This window comes from Pseudoliparis swirei, chromosome 18 (genome assembly GCF_029220125.1).
Source record: "Pseudoliparis swirei isolate HS2019 ecotype Mariana Trench chromosome 18, NWPU_hadal_v1, whole genome shotgun sequence".
NCBI classification, from domain to species: Eukaryota; Metazoa; Chordata; class Actinopteri; order Perciformes; family Liparidae; genus Pseudoliparis; species Pseudoliparis swirei.
Window position 1 is genome coordinate 14,473,519 of NC_079405.1, and position 20,424 is coordinate 14,493,942.

At 42.3% G+C, this 20,424-nt stretch overlaps 1 protein-coding gene across 1 annotated transcript in view; it reads left to right on the forward strand.

Annotated features, from left to right (window-relative positions):
- The window catches only part of erc2 (ELKS/RAB6-interacting/CAST family member 2), a 35,073-nt gene that overhangs the window by 3,767 nt on the left and 10,882 nt on the right, over positions 1–20,424 (forward strand). The window contains exons 2-10 of the mRNA XM_056437808.1: positions 8,149–8,577; positions 8,859–8,933; positions 11,350–11,505; positions 12,244–12,411; positions 13,152–13,319; positions 14,232–14,369; positions 14,903–15,043; positions 15,239–15,379; positions 18,656–18,855. Of these exons, the coding sequence (XP_056293783.1) occupies positions 8,149–8,577; positions 8,859–8,933; positions 11,350–11,505; positions 12,244–12,411; positions 13,152–13,319; positions 14,232–14,369; positions 14,903–15,043; positions 15,239–15,379; positions 18,656–18,855 (1,616 nt within the window). The remainder of the gene's footprint in view (positions 1–8,148; positions 8,578–8,858; positions 8,934–11,349; positions 11,506–12,243; positions 12,412–13,151; positions 13,320–14,231; positions 14,370–14,902; positions 15,044–15,238; positions 15,380–18,655; positions 18,856–20,424) is intronic.

Below are 20,424 nucleotides of genomic sequence, written 5' to 3' on the forward strand. Positions count from 1 at the left end.
AACAGCTGGGAAACATTCGGAGAGTGCAAAGCCAGCGAGAATGAGCTGGGGGTGTAAGATGGAAGAACAAAGGGAATAAGAAGTGTCTTCACCAGAACAACACTGTTTTAATTTTGATTACAAATATGCATCTTAACAAATAAAGTGAGAACTCAACAACAAAGAAGTATTCTTCTTTGAACCAGGAAAACAGAATTTAAACACAATGAATTTGACTCTTTTCAACGGATATTTTACCGTGTTGTTTTATGGGCGACAAAGGGTCCTCTCCTAATTGCAGGGTTGGCAGTTTGATCTCCGTTCCTCAAGTCCACATGTTGATGATGTGTCAATGCGAGATTGGTATTGCTCTTTGACCTCTTACACGCAAAAATTACAAAATGAAACAGGCAAATTACTTGTTCTATGTTCTATGCAGTAATGATAGATACAAGAAATGATTATAAAACCAAAGTGTTCTAAAAATAAAAAAAGAGTATACATGTTCATTATAAATGTTATAAACGTATCCGTCTGTCTTTATGTCTATATATCTCTCTGATGTTTGCAGTATTAAATTCCAAATGAATGTATGTAAAACCTCATCAAGGATCATTGTCCTCTGCTCTGCATGGCTTGGAGCTTTGAGGGACTCTGCACTGTCCCACTTTGGGATGCCCACTGGGATGTGCTTTCAGGAAAAATAAGGATGCTTAAACCAAAGGGTGTGTACCCTAAACATTATTTTGAATCCATACTTGCATGAGAATGTTTTTTTAATTTGAAAGGCCTTGATTTATAAACATGGCTGTAGATAGAAGTTAGCCTTTTATATCTTTTTGAATGGTTTATTGATTGCCTGTACTGGTATGCTGAGATTATACAGCCTCACTTGTTTATCACAGACTGTTTTGCATCAGTGTGAGGGAAAAGATGAAATAAATAGTATTACATCACTTAGCTGTGATTCATAGAACATATCCCAGAGCCGAACAGATGTTTTCAGTGCAACCTGTATTGTCCTCTTACAGATGATGACATATAGGCTGCTATCCCACTTCTGTAACGATGGTGGATTATTCTTAACAACAGTTATCTAGACAGGCTTTCCGACAGACTGATTTATTCAGTTGCAGTTTGGTAAAGGTTTAGAAATAATACACCAACTCTACAGTAGGCAACATATACACCTACTGTGAGTCTAGGCTGGGTAACCCTAACCCTATTGGTGGAGTATAGAGACATCTTTTAGAGACCTCATGCTGTCAATACTTGAATACATAAAAAAAGTTGTGGACACTTTTATACAATTAAAGGAAGCATACTGGGATCAGTCTTTGGTTGTATTAAACTGAGCAGTGATCAAGTATTACAGTGGGCCATTCTGTTAAATGAGAACTCATAATATATATATGAAGAATATGAATGAAATATATTAAATGGTCCTCTGCACACTGGATGAACTCTTATAGTCAAGAATATATAGTTTAGAATTCAGTGAAGTCTGCATTCAAAGCGCTCTCTACCTTTCTTTTAGTCCAGTGAAGATGAATAAATGCCACGTCTGCTGGCATGTGGGTGTAATTCTATATTGTCAGACATCACGACGTACTTCATAGAGATTAGGGATGCAGTGAGCAGTAGGTTGCTCTGACTCAGCTCCTTGGAGCTGTCCATCTGTCACATACAAACTCCCACACAAACACACCTCGCCTGAGGGTACACTGTAAGAAAATCAACACGCTGCCACTTAAAAAACACAAAAAAAAGAAAAAACACAGGCAAGAGTTAAATAAAAGCAATTTGATTTGACACATGTCCAGCATTTAAAAAAAATAAATATACAGAAAAACCTGTCCTTGAGTGAATTTATGCCCCCCCACCATCCAGTGGTATCTTCACTCCCTGGTTCTTCAGCCTCTCTTCTCTTTTTTAGGCCATGCAGCTCAGGGTCCAGTGTGTGCGGTCGCTGCAAAAGTGAAAAATAATATTTTTGCACTAATTAAAGTTCTAATAACCAGGAGTATGAAATGTGTTGTTGACACGAGGTAGGTATACGTAAAAAAGATTAAGCGGCAATAATAATAGTGCCATTGAAGAGAAAATACTAGAAAAGAAAGTCAAGTTGTGTTCAGTTTCCATCAATCACATTCAATCAAGTCAAAACGACGTGTGGACCCTCAAGTGGTGGAGTGGAGGACCTACAGGCCCATTCTTTCTATCTAAAACAAAGCAAAAAACCAAAAGTTTAGTGCTTATATAGCATGTCAAGTCATTTTATAAAAACAATCTTACGGATGGTGGCGTGGGAGGACCCACACGCAGGGAGTTTTCCTGAAAAAAAAACTGAGCTTAACGGACAACACAGACAACAACACAACACGGAACGAAAAAGAAGACCATCTGGACACACAGACACAGATTAAATACAGAGGGGACGCACACAGGTGCGAACAAGCGTGGGGTGGGCAGGCAAGGAAGAAAAAGAAAAGGAAAGAAACAGACAAGCACAGGAGGGAAACGAGACAGAAACAGGAAACTCAAACAGGAAAACACAAAACACAGAAACACACAAATCGCTATTGAATATTTTAATGGAAGATAGTATAATCTGGATTAATATAATTAAACATAAATATAAAGTTCTCTCAAATGTGTCTTTAAGTTGCTGTGAAAACATTTCCTTCAAAAATGTGTGTGCTTACCTGAAGAATGAGTACCTGAATTGTAGAGATGGCGATCATCAACTGTGAGGGATGACAACAAAGAATTCTAAGTTCGTTCTGAGAACTCAATTATACGCGCAGAACTAAACTCAACATGCTGTGCTATTAGCTACATGAGCTAAGCCTAGCTGCGCGCGCTGGCTAGCGCTTATCATGACTGGCTATTAGCTGCTCTTAGCTCGCGAGGTAGCTCGCGTTGTGGTTAGCCGAGCTACCATCGCGCACCCGCTGCTGGCTAGGCGTTAGCCTTCAACCACTGACAATTCAGCTTAGCTGGCGATAACTCCATGAGAACAGCACAGCGCTCCAATTCTGGACATGCCCTGGCAGAGGGACACGTTACGGTGGCACATCAGCTTATGTAGGACATTTACATATATTTTAGGGGGCAGTTTTTGCCCTCACTGGCTGAAATCCAGGGGCATTTAAAAATAAATTGGGGCACTTTTTGAAATGTGTGAAACATTTATCCCTTGTTCAAAAATACATTAAGGCTTACAGTATATGAGCAAGTGTCATAAAATGACAATAGGAAAGTATTTAGATTTTGAACAGTTTTATTTCTTTGTAGCTATTTTAAAATTGTTGTAACCATTAACAATTATCTTACAATTTAAAATGATGTAGTAATTTTCTTGGTGTAGCTACCTAATAAGGCAATACAGATAAGAACAAAAACAAAACATTCTTAAATTCTCAAAATCTATGGGGCATTTTTGGCCCCTCTGAGTGATATAGGGGCAAAATTATTTCTTAGGGGCAGTTTTGCCCTTGTGTATTTCAGACACTTTTACAAGATGGCACCAAGCCTAGAGCAATTACACACAAGCTGGCCTTTTACCAGTGGCACACAAGAGGTTAATCAAGACACAACACAATATGTAAATTAAACAACTTTTATTAAAAACCTTCATTCCAGGACCACTGCTGCAGCCCATTGATACCTTAGAAACAACATTTTATTGTCTCAGACGCAGCCTCCACTTGGCCCCCGGATGAACACTCTGGACCATTTGCCTGGAAGATCCAGAGGGGAGCTGGGTGACCATGTAGAGCTGCTGCAAAGACTGACGTTGGGGGGCCACGTAGACCCGCCTCTGCAGAGACGGGCGCTTCTGTAGCAGAGACAGGCGCTGGAGGGCCATGTAGACCCGCTTCTGCATAGACGGGCGCTTCTGCAGCAGAGACAGGTGCTGGGGGGCCACGTAGACCCGCTTCTGCAGAGATGGGCGCTTCTGCAGAGATGGCCGTTGGGGGGCCATGTAGGCCTGCTTCTGCAGAGACCGGCGCTTCTGCAGCAAAGACGGGCGCTGGGGGGCCGCGTAGGCCTGCTTCTGCAGAGAGGGGCGCTGGGGGGCCACGTAGACCCGCTTCTGCAGCAAAGACTTCCGCCGGGGGGCCACGTAGGCCTGATGCTTCGGCAGCTTGCCGACACTTCCTCCCTTCTGGTCAGCAGGTTCTTTCATCCGCCTGATAGCGTAGCCACCGAAGCGCTCAGGGATTTGGTGGGTTATGCTCGGGGCAAAGTCCTGACCAGAGGTCCCCGCACTGCTGGTCCCGGAGGCAGGACGGTTACGAGCATGTACAGGAACCACTTCGCTGGAGTACGGTTTCCAAGCCCCAGTCTGTTTCGATGCTGCAGAGCCACGGCGTGAAGACACTCTTCTAGCAGGAGCACTAGCTGAGGTTTTTGTCCGAACAGGGATTCTGCGTGGCTCAGCAGCACCTGCACTAGACAGGCGGGAAGACGTCATGGAAGTAGAATACCCCATTGCCCCAGTGTCGGCTGGCGGTTCAGAATTAACTGAAGACTTCTGTGCTGACGTCTGATGAGAGTTGGGTTTGAAAGAGTCATTTGGACCCAGAAAAGATTCAGAACTACTGGACCGATGGTTGCTCGTACTTTGGGTACCATGCTGGTCTGGCCAAGTTCTCTTCTTGCTAGTCGGACTTTGAGTGTACTTACTCAGTGAACTGCCACTAGCAATAGAAGCAGAAAAGCTGAGGCGCTTTATCGGCGTCATTTGCACATTTTCTTGTTTGAACATATTCGTTCGCCAGTTAGGCTTTGACTCAGCGCTGCTCTGCACCAACCTAACTGAATCATAGCCGCTTTTAGCTGGTTGGGAAGGAGGTTGTCTGTTGCCACTACTGGGAAATCTCTGGCTTGAACTACCTCCAACAGTGTCTGTGTTGAGGCTACGGCTCTGGGCTGAGCCAGGAGATCCAGAGGGCAGACCGAGTCGATTCTGGAGATGGCTTCCATCAAATCCACTGCCCTGCTGCGTGAAGCCAACATATGTGTTGCGGTTTGGTCTCGGAGCTGCAAGAGAAACAGTATAAATCTACAGATTGGAAATCACACCAATAAATTACAGCGACAATTGTGTATCGCTCACCTTGTGTAGCCCACATACAACGCACATCCTCTGCTTGAACTAAGCAAATTAGCAGAATCCTGCACAGAAAACAAGACATCCAGTGAGAAATGGTAAACCAATTCAACAAACACTGAACAGAGATGCAAAACAAAAAAAACGTACCCCAAATGAATGATAGAAGCCATTTCCGTATTACAATGGAAGCAGCCTGGTCACTGCAACCCAACTTCCCTGAACCTGCTCTGTATGTGTGTGAAGCAGAGAGGTAGCATTTATTGCAACCTGCATCCAATCACTGGTTAATGTGTCACCTGGTGCACCTGAGAGTGAACAACCAATCATACCAGGAAGCTGCAGCGCCAAAGCAGTCCTCACTGAACACCTTTCAGGACTCAACAATGCAACCCAATAAAGAGTGTCAAGTAAAAAGAGACTTTCTGTAAAACAGTTTGTGTTTTGTGTTTGACATATTCAGTATTGTTCATATCCTCATGGCTCTGTATTATAATTGAAGCGTGCTTTCGTAGGTGTTGCTCCAACCCTCCGCACAGTAATTCAGATACAATATCATTTAAATATACACTGTACCATACTTTATGATCCAAACCAATCGGCAACGCCAATTGACAACTTTGCACGGTCATATCTTGAGGTTCTGAATTTTGCTCTCTATCACACCCATAAACGCATTGTCCTAAAGTCTTTTATCAACATTGGGCCTCATTAACCAATATCTTCCTACGCTTGTGCGTAAATATGTTCTAAGAAGAAAAGTGTTGTTTTAACAGTTTAAATAGTGAATGGTTTTAGTACAAGTACGGCAGCAGGACAATATTTGCAGAGCCCTATTCTCTACATCATTATATGTTATGAAGGAAATCAGTAATTTATCATTTTTAGTGGTTTCAACAAAATTGTTTCGTAACATAGTTTTTACAGTATGTCTGGTATTTTTTAGAATTTTCTATACACTCTATTTCATCATAAGGACTATTCCTTGCCTATGATGAAGTTAACTGTTGGGTTGAAACTTGTTTGTCAGTAAAAAAGAAAAGGGAATGATAATGATGATCCGTTCTTTATTGTGTATGATATTTACAAGTGGTGACAAAAGAGAAGTTTTTGTATTTGTTTTTGATCCATTTATTAGATTTTTCTTATATAAATACACACTGTTTGGCAGAGAGATACAGTATATGTGCACCAACAAAATATAGGAATATCAGTAAGTCATAGTCATATAACGCCCAAGGAATAAGCTGTTCCCGAGTGTTAATCAAGGCTTTAATAGTCCTGACACTTCTTCCTGATGGCAGTGGAACAAACAGAGAGTGCCCCGGGTGTGTGATGTCTAAGTAGATGTTGCTGGCTTCTGGAGGCGGCCAGCATACACGGTGTCCAGGCCAGGGAGGGTAACTCCCACAATCCTCTGTGCAGTTCTAACCACCCGGGCCAGGTCCCTCCTGTTGTCTGCTGTGCAGCTGGAGTACCAGACAGTGAAGCACTGGCAGAGGATGCTTTCTATCACACTTCTGCATAAGTTAACCTGAAGTTCAGAGGGCAGGCCAGCTTGCTTTAGCCTCCTCAGGAAGAAGAGCCTCTGCTGGGCTTTCTTTACCAGGTGCGATGTGTTCAGGGACCAAGTGAGGTCTTTAGTAATGTGGAGTCCCAAGAATTTGATGCCGTCTAAACGTCATCTTGATCATTTTCCAGACAGCTAATCTCAACAAGTAATATTTTTCCTGTAGGTATATTGTGAATATTACATTCCGACTGAGGGCTTAAAGCTGATGACCAGACAGCTGGACGGACTAATGGGTTTATTTCATTGAACATCTCTGGCTGGTTTGTGTTGATCACCCGTCTCTGTTGCATCATGCTCTGACGCTCTGTTTTTACCATACATTTGTTTTTCTGTTCATTCTGCCCATGCTCTGCAGCTGCTGGATATCAGGAGAACCAAGGTTTGTCCCTATGTCTGCACCACGTGCTGCGTGCAAACATAGAGTCACCTTCAGTGTGGCGTGTCTTTTCACCTGCTAATCCCTTTGCGCCATTACAACCTCCTCTCCTATGAACCTCAGAAAGGAAGTGAACTCCTTGTGAACACTCATATGTTCCCCTGTAAACACTGTAAACAGTAGGTTTGTTCTATCGTGTCAATCCGAATGTGTCTGGTGCTTCTTCCCCCTGCAGAACACAAACCCTACAACAGCCTGTAAAGAAGGTTTAACAATCTGCTCGCTCTCCTCTAAATCCTGCATGGGCCATTTTCTAACTATAGACAGATTTTTCTTTGGAGATATATGCTGGAAGAAAATGCCAACAAGCAAGACCAAGTCTGAGTTAATCTGTGACAGAAACTCGTCCCTAACAGTGTTTCCATAAACCAAGAACCAACACGCCTGCACACAAAGAAATATAGTTGGCTTAATAGTGAAAGTTTTTATTTGTATGTATTTGCCTACTCTAAGTTGTAGTGTCTGCTTATTCAGCTAAAATGTTTGACCCCATGTCCACCAACAGTAACGGCTCAATAAATGTACCATAAGCAGACAGTAATTTCCTACATGCTGCTCAGTTAGCTCTCAGACCCTTTTCATTATAAACAGATGTCACCCCTGAGATTTGAATCACAGTATTTGTATCCAGGCGTCACAAGCTGACAGTCAGAAAGCAAAGACCTCCGCTGCACTGCAGGGGAGCATCGGGGTGGGCTTCAGCTGTGATAAGCACATCAACAACCTCTTACCTTCTCTCAAATAGAGCAACCTATACTAATACATCTATAGGTGTGACAGATGTGATTTATGTCTTACTGTGTGACTCCAAAGGAATCCAATTTTATTCTTGTTCCAGAATGAAGAAACAAATCTCATGACACAAGCGGTACTGTCTTTTAATGATATCAATTGTTTACATTTCTTTTGCGCCTAACAAGTAAGTAAGTAAGTTCACCCTGTCTGAACTGATGTTGTAGACATGTTAGTGTTGTCATGAAAAACATAGCTTTGTGCTTCTTCCTGAAAAGAATTTCAATAATTGTAGAGTCTCTCTTTCAGCATCTCCAGATGACTATCCAGGCTCTTCAGGACGAGCTGCGCACACAAAGAGACCTAAACCACCTGCTGCAGCAGGAGGGTCGCGCCGCCTCCGACCACTACACCAACATCGAGCTGACGGAGGAGAACTTCCATCGGCTGCAGGCCGAACACGACAGGCAGGCCAAGGAGCTCTTCTTGCTGAGAAAGACACTTGAGGAGATGGAGCTGAGGATCGACACCCAGAAACAGACACTTGGAGCCAGGGACGAGTCCATTAAGAAGCTGCTGGAGATGCTGCAGAGCAAAGGGCTGCCCCCGGGGCTGGGCCGGGCGGCAGAGGAGGAGGAGCAGGAGAGAGCGAGGCGCATCGCTGATGCAGAGGCCCAGCTCGGACACCTGGAGGTCATTCTGGATCAAAAGGACAAGGAGAACATACATCTGCGAGAGGTACTCTATGACCAGGGTTGTGTTGGTATGAATTAGATCAATTAAATTCACTGTACTGTATTGTTGTCACTAGAGGGCAGTGCCGAGTCTCTCATAATCAATGTGCTCTATAATACAGCTCATATATACAGAACACATTAGTTGCATTTAACGTGTTACATGTGTAGACAGGCTTTTAATGCATTCTTAGCATTTTACTTTTTCACTATTTTAGCTTTTCGTAGAGGTAACAATAGATCCTGCTGCTCTGGTGCCTCATAATATTGTATCTTTTCTAAAAGGAACTACACAGAAGAAATCAGCTGCATCAGGATCCGAGCAAAACGAAGGCCCTGCAGACCATCATCGAGATGAAAGTAAGAGCCTGACTCATAATATACAGCCTGACTGTAACCACTGCAGCACTCACCATTTGAACAAATACATCTTTAAATGTCCTCAAATCCTCTAAATAACATTAGGGTTCTTCTTCCTCTGGTTTATTATTTTACACGACGACCATTTTTTTGTATGAAAGTTCCTCTAACTATGGCTTTATACAAAAAAACAAGCTAATCATGTTGAGAAGACAGATGTTTCTTTATATGTGTTCAGATCACTGACGTTCACAGACGTATTATGTAAACTGCTGCATGTCTAAACCGATCTGCTTTGGGTTCTCCTAAATCTATTGTTGTTATTGTGATCATCAGCAGCTGAGTCAATAGTAAACACACTGACACATTCGCTATCTCTCGTTCACACACAGACAGCCAGACACAAACTGTGCATGTGCTCACAAAGCAGTTGTGTAAACATCAACAATCAATAGTACTGGTCCAGGTTACAGCTGTGGTTGCTGGAGAGGTGCAGCAGCCAGTCATGCCAAGTTGCATCACACTTTTTTTATGACGAGCAACGGCATATTTAATGTCAATAAGTTACTCTACAACTGCAAGTTGATCATTTCAGCTTTGTTTTGTACAGATGAGCATTGTTTATAACTGCGCAGCTATGTTATCAAAATATGCAACGGTGAATTATACCTAAATGTATGACAAATGAGGCACAAGATTTTTTTAAATTTTCTATTTGATGTGAGATTGTTCTTTAGGTATTAAAAGGGCATTTTAGATTAGAATAATTCACTTAAATATAACAGTGAAACAAGGAGATACATAATATGTATGTAATGTGTGATGTAACTTTAAAACTTCTAAATACTGTGACAAACATATATTACATAAAACTGCGGTTTTAGAGACCCTACCCCTCACCATCCAGTGTGGGTGCCTTCAGCTCATGCACATAATATTTGACATACATATTGCATCCTTTCAAACTGATGCAGCTGTAATATGCAAATATGTAACATGCAAAATATGATTTTATAAAAATGTCTATTCAGATCAACCTTTGTTGTGCGGCTGAGCTGTACCAGTGTTGTACCGCTGTAGACTCCACCAGCCTCACTGCAGAGGCCTGACATCACTTCCTCAAAATAAATCATGACATCACCGCTGAGCTGACACAGCCCCTCTTGCTCTGCTGGATCGGCACTGGGCAGGTCCCAGCCTTCACCCAACGTGATCATGTGACATCTGTGCTCTGGGATCTTGTTTGCATGCAGAGCGAGGGAAGACCCGCCTCCTCCTGTGCTGTGCAGGAAGACCCTGCATCTCTCCCCTCTCCTCACTCCCTCTCCTATGTTTGTGCTGATGCTGAAGCACCAATCATCCTCCCTCCCCGTCTCCCCTTCATCCCTCCCGCCCTCTCCTCCTCACTCACCAGAGACAGTGCACAGTATATAGCCAGCCCGCTGCTACCATGGAAACAGGTGTGGTTGTTTATGACAGCGAGAGGCCAGTATGCAGGGAGATAGATAGGCAGGGAGACACACAGAGGCAGGAAAAGAGAGCTAAAGAGCAAGATTGACTCACCAGGTCGATGTACCAGTGATTACATGTGGATGGAATAAAATCTCCCTCCTTTGAAGGTACAGTGTCTATCTATTAGTTCATTGATGTTTGTCTCGAAACAGAGAGACTGAGCTGAGCTGCAAAGTGGATGTACAGTGTGCATGCATTAGCCCCTCCGATCCTTCGCGGATAGTCCATCGTTCCTCATTACGATACATGTCCCACGTTCCTCTGCAGCGGGCTGCGACTGACTCTGCTAACAGCCACAAGTTCAGAAGTTCAAAGCCATGCGGAGGAAGGAAGGAGAGACACAAAAAGAGAGAAAGGAACAAGGTTGCTCTATGATCTGCTGGTGAGGGAAATGGACCATGGCTAATCTTAAGGACGTTGTATTATTTATTTAAAAAGCCGTGAAGCTAAAGCTGCACTCACAGTCGCAGTCCAGAGACCGGATTCTGCATCGATCGGCAAGCAACTGGGGCAAAACCTACGGCTTGTTACTTTCCTTCCTCTCCTTTTTGCACGTTTCTCTCCAGTCCTGGCTGATCTCTCCGTGCTGGATGTGTGCTCAATATTTCCCAATGGTGATTAATCCATTGAGCGGCTGCAAGGAACTGGATAGAAAGCTTCTGATTTCACCGACAGAGACTGCAGTTGCTCTCAGGCACAGCAAAGAGTTTCTTCTCTTTATCTTGCTACATCTTTCTCTCTCAATCCCTCTGTCTTTTAGTCTCTATATCTTTTTTGTTTCTGTCAGTCTTTCTGTCTGTTCTGGACTCTCGTATCTGGTTCAGTTTTATTTGCAGCATCAAACTGAAAAAAGACATGCCAGTCGGGGTTCTGAGGTGTGTCTCCTCTGCATCTTTGTGTGCAGGACACCAAAATTGCCTCTCTGGAGCGCAACATCCGAGACCTGGAGGATGAGATTCAAATGCTGAAGGCGAACGGCTTACTGAACACAGAGGACAGAGAAGAGGAGATCAAACAGATGGAGGTCTACAAGAACCACTCTAAGTTTATGAAGAGCAAGGTAGACGCCGTCTGCACTCTGCATTAAATACAGATTCTGTTATGTGGCTGAAAAACAAACAAGAATCAAGCTGATGTGTTTTTGCTTTTGAATTTACTGGCATCAGCAAAGTGCCCTGTTGGCAACTATCTGAGAGATGCTGGTCAAGAATACCAAAAAAGGCTAAATCAGCAAGCGCATGCTTTGGCCTGATTAAATACTTATCATTTCTTCCCTACAAATGTATAAAGAACGGTTACTTTAGTATTATGCTGCCAACAGACAATTGAATGAAGTGCACACCTGCCAAGTGATAGATTAGTTATTATTAACAGACTGTCCCTGCTTCAGTGTTTTAACCAGCTCACTCCCCATGAAGACGTGATGACTTGTGTTGTGTTAGAGCTTCACTGTCACAGCAGAGCTGCCGAAAATCTGTGAGCGTCTCAAGGTGCATGTGTCGTCCTGAGGCTCATCTGTCTCTCCGGAGCTTCGGCTCTGTGTTTACATACCACTCTTCACATCACAGCCATAGTTATGTTATTCTATTTTTAGACTTCTTTCATTAATCATGAATAGAGTTGATGTATAATACATGATGAATGCAGGGGAGTCGGTCCCAAATGCATATTTAATGGGAAGGTGCGTTGATGAAAATAGTGTAATAGTTGTCCTGACTAGCTGGCTGTTGGACACTCACACCCTGTGATGGTATAACATGTTAATGCATATGTAAATGGTTGTTTCACGTGTCTGTAGATTGACCAATTGAAGCAGGAGTTGTCAAAGAAGGAGTCTGAGCTGCTGGCTCTGCAGACCAAACTAGAGACCGTCAACAACCAGAACTCGGACTGCAAACAGCATATTGAGGTGCTAAAGGAGTCGCTCACTGCCAAGGAGCAACGCGCTGCCATCCTGCAAACAGAGGTAATGGCGGGAAGAAAAAAAACCTACGTTGTTTGTTCACATACAGTAAATGAACCTAACAATACAACAACTTACAAACATTGTCATACTCCAAGCCAAACTGAGCAAATAATAGGCTTACACTGAGCCCGAGGCTTATTACGACAAATCAGCATATCAGCAATGAATTTACTTTGGGACGAACTTACTGTGAGTCAGGGCACCACCAAAGAAACGTAATGCACAGCCTACTGACCCATCACATCGAATAAACATAGACAACATCAGAAGCACTGCACTAATACATTCATTACTGGGGAAGCATTACGTTAACGCACAAACTGAAGATCATCGCCATAAATAAACACCTGCTCAGCACCATGTGTTCCTTTGTAATAGCATGTAGATGTAATACTTAAAAGATGATTTTATTGTTAGCAGAATCACTGCTAGAGCTGCCCGTCTTTGTCTATTATGGGACCAATCGATCGTTTTGGTCTTAATCAAGCAAGATGTCTGCAGTCAATTGGTTATTTTTCAATGCTTTCTCATGACAAATTAATAATTTCCAAGGAACGTATGAGCATATTACTGGTAACACAATATTTAATGTAATTGTTTTGTGTGATTCTTTTTGGAGAAGCTCAGTTTTAGTTTGAATCAATGAGTTGACAAGATGGCATCAGTGTTGGTCAACTATGATTTCGTTGGTCGAGGACAGCCCTACTCACGACAGTGTGTTTGTCTTTGTCTCGCTTCAGGTGGATGCTCTGCGTCTGCGTCTGGAGGAGAAAGAGTCCTTCCTGAACAAGAAAACCAAGCAGCTGCAGGACTTGACGGAGGAAAAGGGTACTCTCGCCGGAGAAATCAGGGACATGAAGGACATGCTGAAGGTCAAAGAAAGAAAGATCAATGTCCTGCAGAAGAAGGTGAGAGCCAGAGGAACATATTTAAATATGGTCCAAACCAGTCACTAACCACGTTATTGTTACATTATTTATCGGTTACGCCGAACTGTCGAGAGAAGGTGTCGGCCCATGCCGGCGTACTCCAGATGAACAGTTTTTACAAACAACGATGAGTGTTGTTTCGTTGTGTTCTGGTCTCAACCAGTCGCTCTGTGGAAACACAAAGCAGAGTGGTTACTCTCTCCATTTAGAGTGAGAGAGTCTATGTTGCTCTCAGGGGGAAAGTGTCCATAGAAAGACACGCGAGAAGATATTTCTGCCTCACCGACTCTTGTATGTGTGTGTGCTATAAATACCCACAGAGTGTTTCTCCCTCTCTCACCCTAACCTGCTCACCCATTCCCATTGCTTCTTTTTCTCTCCTCTCTTGTTCTGTCTCTCCCTCATCCATCCACTTGTATCTCTAAATCTTTGTTTTATCCTGATGTGGTGGATGATCCGTTTTGTTTCTTCGCTGTGTCAATATGAAATGTTAGATCAGTGCACATTTTTATGTCTATAAATTTTTGTTTAGTTTTACATTAGTCTTAATGCACAATGTCTACTTTCTCCCAGATGGCAACTTGATTTATATTCTGCTCCACTTTTTATTCTGCTTCGCAAACTCTTCTTAAAAGTCTGGCAGTTTTCGATGTAGTTCTTGAAATGAAAAGGCTTTGTTGTAAAGCCCCGACACATTTTAAATTTCGAACATGACGTTGTCTGTCGTGGGTATTAATCATCAACGACTTTCGGAATCTCCGATTCCAGCTTTTACACCAACTTCAAATACGTCTCTGCTATTTTACCTCTGCTTCTCTGCTTCCTTCTCTCCCTTGTGCCACCACCATCCTCCCGGTCTCCTCCTCCTCCTCCTCCTCCTCGCTGTGCCAGATTGAGAACCTGCAGGACCAGCTGCGGGACAAAGACAAGCAGCTGGGGAACCTGAAGGACAGGGTCAAGTCTCTGCAGACCGACTCCAGTAACACCGACACTGCCCTGGCCACCCTGGAGGAGGCGCTGTCAGAGAAGGTAGTCGACTCGCCTACTGCATGGAGCATTGTGGTCTGCATACAATGAGTGGGATGCAAACAGCAGATGGTGTCTACATCACTGAATGGAATTTGTAGGGCCTGTAATTAGTGAGTCATCTTTTGGACAGAGACAGGCCATCTGTATGCTAAGCTAGGTTAGCTGGTTGCAGGTGGTAGCTTCATATTTGTGTACTAATATGACTGTGTATCAATCTTCTCCTCTAATTGTCAGCAAGAAAGCAAATGAGCATATTTCCCAAACTTTTCCTTGAAATCAAAGATTAAACTAATAACCCTTTATGTTTACGCCCACTCGTAAACTTAACTTGTTTATGACATTTCTCAAAATGTAAAGGTGCCACTTGAGAGCTGCTCTGAACGCTTCGTCTTACACTTTAGTCTAAAGTCGCAAAACAAATGTGTCTTATTGCTCATGCTCAGCCGGGACTCTTTGAACTCCGAAATTGTCTCTTGAGAGCATTCTTAAGTGTAACTCCCAAAAACATTTTGTCTGTGTGTGTGTGTGTGTAGGAGAGGATTATTGAGTGTTTAAAGGACCAAAGGGAGAGGGAAGACCGAGAACGTCTGGAAGAAGTGGAGTTATATAAGAAGGAGAACAAGGATCTGAAGGAGACGGTCAACAGCCTGCATATAGAATTAACAGATAAAGAGGTCAGTGAGTATACAGGGAGCAAAGACATGTGTGTGTGTGTGTGTGTTGTGCACATGCTGTGCCTTTATGTGTCTCTACTCTGCTGGTCTGTACAGTATATTCTGTCAGCAGCTCTTTATATGACATTTAAGCTGTGGCACTGTGGCCTAGTTAGACCTGGCTTGATCCTGTGCTCACTGTCTGTCCACCTGCAGTCCAATCTCATCGATTTAAAGGATCACGCCTCATCGCTGGCATCCTCTGGCCTCAAGAGGGATTCAAAGCTCAAGTCACTGGAAATTGCCATTGAGCAGAAAAAAGAGGAGTGTAGTAAGTTGGAGACGCAGTTGCAGAAGGTACGTGTGTGTTTCGCAGCGCAGAATCACTCATCACGACTCATATTGAACCTAGATCTGTAGTTTTGATTTAGATGCAACTAGTTCACAGATTACCAATCAATTCCTTTGATATCAGTCACTAGATATCTTACAATTCCACAATTTTTTTATACTGGAATAGGTTTATTATTAACATTGGCATTGCAGGAGAGGAAAGATCAGTAAGCATCATACCACGGCAGTTTATCATAGCAAATACAAATACATAGATTTGCAGCTGTTTGCAATACAGACTGACTACAAGGTCGCTGTAGTAGCTGTATTTTACCTTTTTAATTGTATCCCATAATCTACATCTGAAACCAACATCTAAAGTTACATTTTGCAACTCCACCTGCGGAGAATAACATGTCATATCTTCACAAGCTCCAGATTCGACGCTACACGGCTGCAACACAAAAAGACTGAATTCACTCATACAAGGAACGACTCCATAATTACAACCGTACATACATCTCTAAGAAAATGCAGCGATTTTGTTATTGGTATTATTATTATTAGTATAAGTCAGAAAACCAATGCTTGCGTGTCCACTGTGAACACATTAATAAACTAACTGTGAGTCCAGGGAGCACTTGGATAGAGACTTTTAAGAAGTTGTAGACTCCATCAATTGTGAATTATTCCTTTTATTCTTAGAATTAAAAGAGTTTTGGTGTCTGTTCTTTCCCTGCTCATATATTTCTGTAGCTAAGGGCTGACACTGTTATTTTCATGAAGGATCATTTTGAAGGACTAATCAAACATGTTTCAACAGAACACACTTTATGTAAATATAACCAGGTGAAAACAATGAAAACCTGTAATCCCTCATTAAACTAATTCCTGTTCTGTAAATATCACCGCTATCTGGACTGAACCAGAAACGTGAACCTGCCTTATATAAAACACAGTTAATTAGGTTAATGGCTACCATCATGCTTTCTCTCCTTTGAACGCCCTGCACTGCTTCAACAGGCCGCTGCAGGGAACAGACAGTCCATTAATACCCTCCCTCGTCTGCTCCTCCTCCATAATCCACAGACTTTCCCTGTGTCGGTTCCTCTGCATTTGTGCCCTTATCTGTAACAACATGTGCTGAACTGAGACGATGTCACTGCTCTGTCAAACACGTATTGTAACATGTCTGATCCTGCTGTTCTCTCCTCTGGCTCAGACTAAACCCTAACACTTACTCTCCCGCCCTACTCCCTTCCTCAACCCCTCCGTTTGCAATGTAGCAAGCTGAGCAGCTATTCAGTCACATGAACAATCCTGTAAGTCCTTCTCTTGAGCTCTCTGAGGCACATATTGAAAGCATGAGGACCACTGATAACTTCTTTGAACCATGCTATATGGTAAACACGCCAGCCTCAAGAATAGGTTCTGCTTTGACCCACTGAGCCACCCAGATGCATGTTGATCATCGCACTGTCCTGATTTAACGAGCTTTATGCTGCACTCGGAGTCCTGTGCAACGGACTCATTTTGCAACTGTTTGTGTTAGTGGTGAGACTGGTGCAACATATGCAGTATTTAAAGTTCACTTTATTCGGTCAGTTGGAAATTAAACAGTATATCTAATTTGTGTCTTCTAATTGTGGATGCGTACTTGGTTTATCTGTGATTAGTTTGTTTAACTACAGTGTGATTTTCTTAATCTTGCACACAAGAGAAAAAAGGCTCAACACTTTTGTCCAATGAAAGAATTTAAAGATTAAGGCAAAGTCACAAGACTTTTATCATATTTGAGAGCAGGATATTTAAGAGCCTAAATCCATATCGAGCATAAATGTCTTCACAAAAGATACTCTGTAGTTGTATGGAAGTCAAAGGACATGGCCTGATGGGGTTAAAGTCTTTTGACACATACAACTCTGTAATGGACTGTGAAGGCAAACTTTCCCCAATCTTTTCCATTTGTTACAGAAGTATAGTATATAATGGCTTGACAGCAGATTATTTGGAGTAGTTTGATTGTTGTCTTTTTTAAATAGTTACAAGGGGTGCGCTGATGCTGACATTTGGTATTTTCTCACTTGCAGTTTAGAAAAATCGCAGGTACAAAACAAGTTAAGCTTTGATTATCCTGAGGTACTTTATTTTATATATGAGTATACAATATGTCACATAAACAGAGAATGAAGCAATACAGAAACAAATCTGAAAAATATAATAATGAAAAATAAGTACCTATAACCCTGAAACTCCTCATTAAAAACTCAGATTTAGCATCATTCTCTCATCCAAGTCCACATTGATACTCACAGGCTGACTGGAGTCTAATATCTATGTCCAACAAAGTTATTTGTAATACACATGTAATAGTGGATCTAAAAATAACTTAATGTACAGTATACATTTTACAATTTGAATAATTGGGAAAATCTCCCACAAGCTGAATTATAACATCGTTCCTCATGCTTAAAATATGAGACAGATTAACATGGTCCCTGTTGCTTCTGTTTCTGAAAATCACAAAGACTGTGCAGCTTCGTTGGGTTTGCATGACACAGTCGACCTTGTTGCATGTTGTCTCTGTCAGTGTTGCCACGCTTCTCTCTCGTCTCGGTGTGGTGCGGTTAGCTCAGGTATCAGTCGTGGTTGGAGAGCACTGCGGTGTTTTGGTGGATGCTCTCTGGTTCTGTACAACTCTTGCACTTGTGTGACATGTGTGGCTGCATATTGTCTCCAGGGTGACGTGTACCACTGCATTGTACTTCATAGAGAGTTACAAACTGTTGCAACAATGGTGACACTAGTCTATATTGATCAAGCAGGAAAGCTCTGATTAGTTTGACAGTTAACCAAAGAGACAGATTCATGACTTCGCATTTCTCTGACACTGATTTGTTACTATTTTTTTGATGGTGAAAGTGCTGCAGAGACACCGCACAGACGCACACTCCTGCATTCTGCATGTTCACCAAGTGTGCAAAATGACTGGGAGTCTCAGAAGGCTGTTACATGGAACTAAATAACAGCTAATGAGCCAGCACCAGTAATGATGCCCTTGTTCACAACATTTTACTTATTCAGAAAGAAAGAGAGAGAGAGTGGGGGGGGGGGGGGGGATAATATAAGACAGTGATGGACTGCAGTGTACTGTATGTATCTCTCTTCCTTGGGCAGTAACACAGTGCTGTACTGTATGGTTGTGTTGATGTTATCATGTTAACTGAGTGTATCTTCGGGTGTGTACATGTGTGCATGTTTGTTTGTTTTTTATCTTTCCGTGGCACGTGGATGCAGAAGGCCCATGAGGTGGAGCAGCATTCCGGCCCCAGAGGGAACCCAGAGTACATGGACCGAGTGAAGCTGCTGGAGAAGGAGGTGAGCTACTACAAGGACGAGGTCAACAAAGCTCAGACTGAGGTGGAGAGACTCCTGGACATTCTGCGAGAGGTTGAGACTGAGAAGAATGACAAGGATAAGAAGATTGCTGAGTTGGAAAGGTAAATAGATCTGACTCTTGAAGTATTCAAAGAAATCTTAAAGTAAATCTTCCACCCAAAAATGACTATGTGTACATCAATTACTCACCTTGTGTTACCTTAAATGCTTGAAGAAAACTTTAAAAAGTCTGATTTGAAGTTCTGCAACAGCAAAACTATATAAAAACATCAGTTCACAGACTCCCATTACTCCTGCAGTAAAATCCAAGGCTCATGTATCCAGTCGTATGATCACATACCTTCCAGACACAAACATCTTCAGTAACAACCTAATATTTAAACACTTCAGTCTCACACTACTACATCACGCTACTTGTCTGCGCGGGTCTGAAGTGATGTCATCAAGACTGCAAGGTAACACATGGTAAGTCATGTTTATACAAACGTTCATTTTGTGGGTGAAGTATTCCTTTAACCTTCAGTATTACTCTCTTTTGTCATATAATGAGTATATGTGTATGCTATTTCACCAACATTGTGACGTTATCACACTACATTAAGTTAGCAAAAGCATTACATTATGTGCATTCAAGCTTGATAGGAAGAAGTGCTGTTGTTGTCACTCTGTCCCTCCAAGCTCCAAATCAAGAGATACAATATACTATATATAACAAAACAAGAAATAGCAGAGAGAGAGACCCACAATCACAAAGGAAACAAAAGAAGAACAAATCCCTTTCTATGTGTACGGTGTACATCCTCTTTTTCCAACACTATGTTTTTTAAAGGCACAACTAGACGTTTGGTTTTATCTGCTTAGCTTTTTTAATTTGGTCGCTTTCTGCCTTTCTGTGAGCTCACAAAATAGTATTTCATAATTGTTTGGCAATGCTACTATTTGAGGCTATTAAGGCTATGAGCAGCTTATTCTCCCCCTGGAATTTCAACAGACAAAGTCAAGTAATAAACAGCTGTTTGTCAACTATGAAGTGCCCTGTTCTATGTTCTCCATGTTCTTAATGAACTTTTAGAATCTATGTAGTCATTTTCCTGTTGGTATGATCAAGTGTGACATTATGAGTCTGTCATGATCAGTGTATTGTCTGTGGCTCCAGTCTCTGGCTTTTATAATATACTTAGAAATACATGAATACCCCTTTCCTTGGATGCATGTTGACACACACTCTCTGTTAAAGCTGTGATGCTTTGTTAGAGGTGGTATTAGAACACAAGTCATCCCCTTAATGGAAGAGATCAGACTGATTTAAGTTAATGGATAAAGCTCACCTCTCTGTTCGGTCAAGAGTCTCTTTTCTGGATGCAGCTTGTGGCTTTGGATCGGCTGATGGAGGAGACCACCATCATTATCCTGTACTTGAGTTTAATCTGATGAGACAAAGATTTGATGGACTGCATGAGAACGACACATGAGCACTGACTGCCAATGACAGACACTTTAAGAATCACAAAACCACTTATGTTGTTCCTGCCCAGTTAGTGGGAGGGGACATTTAATTTCTCTGTCATGCTAATTTATTGGTTGAGTTTGATTAATTCAGTATTCTTGTGCTTTTTTGCCATCTTTACCCTCCTTTTTTCTGTCCCTTTCCTCTCTCTATCTTCTGTTTC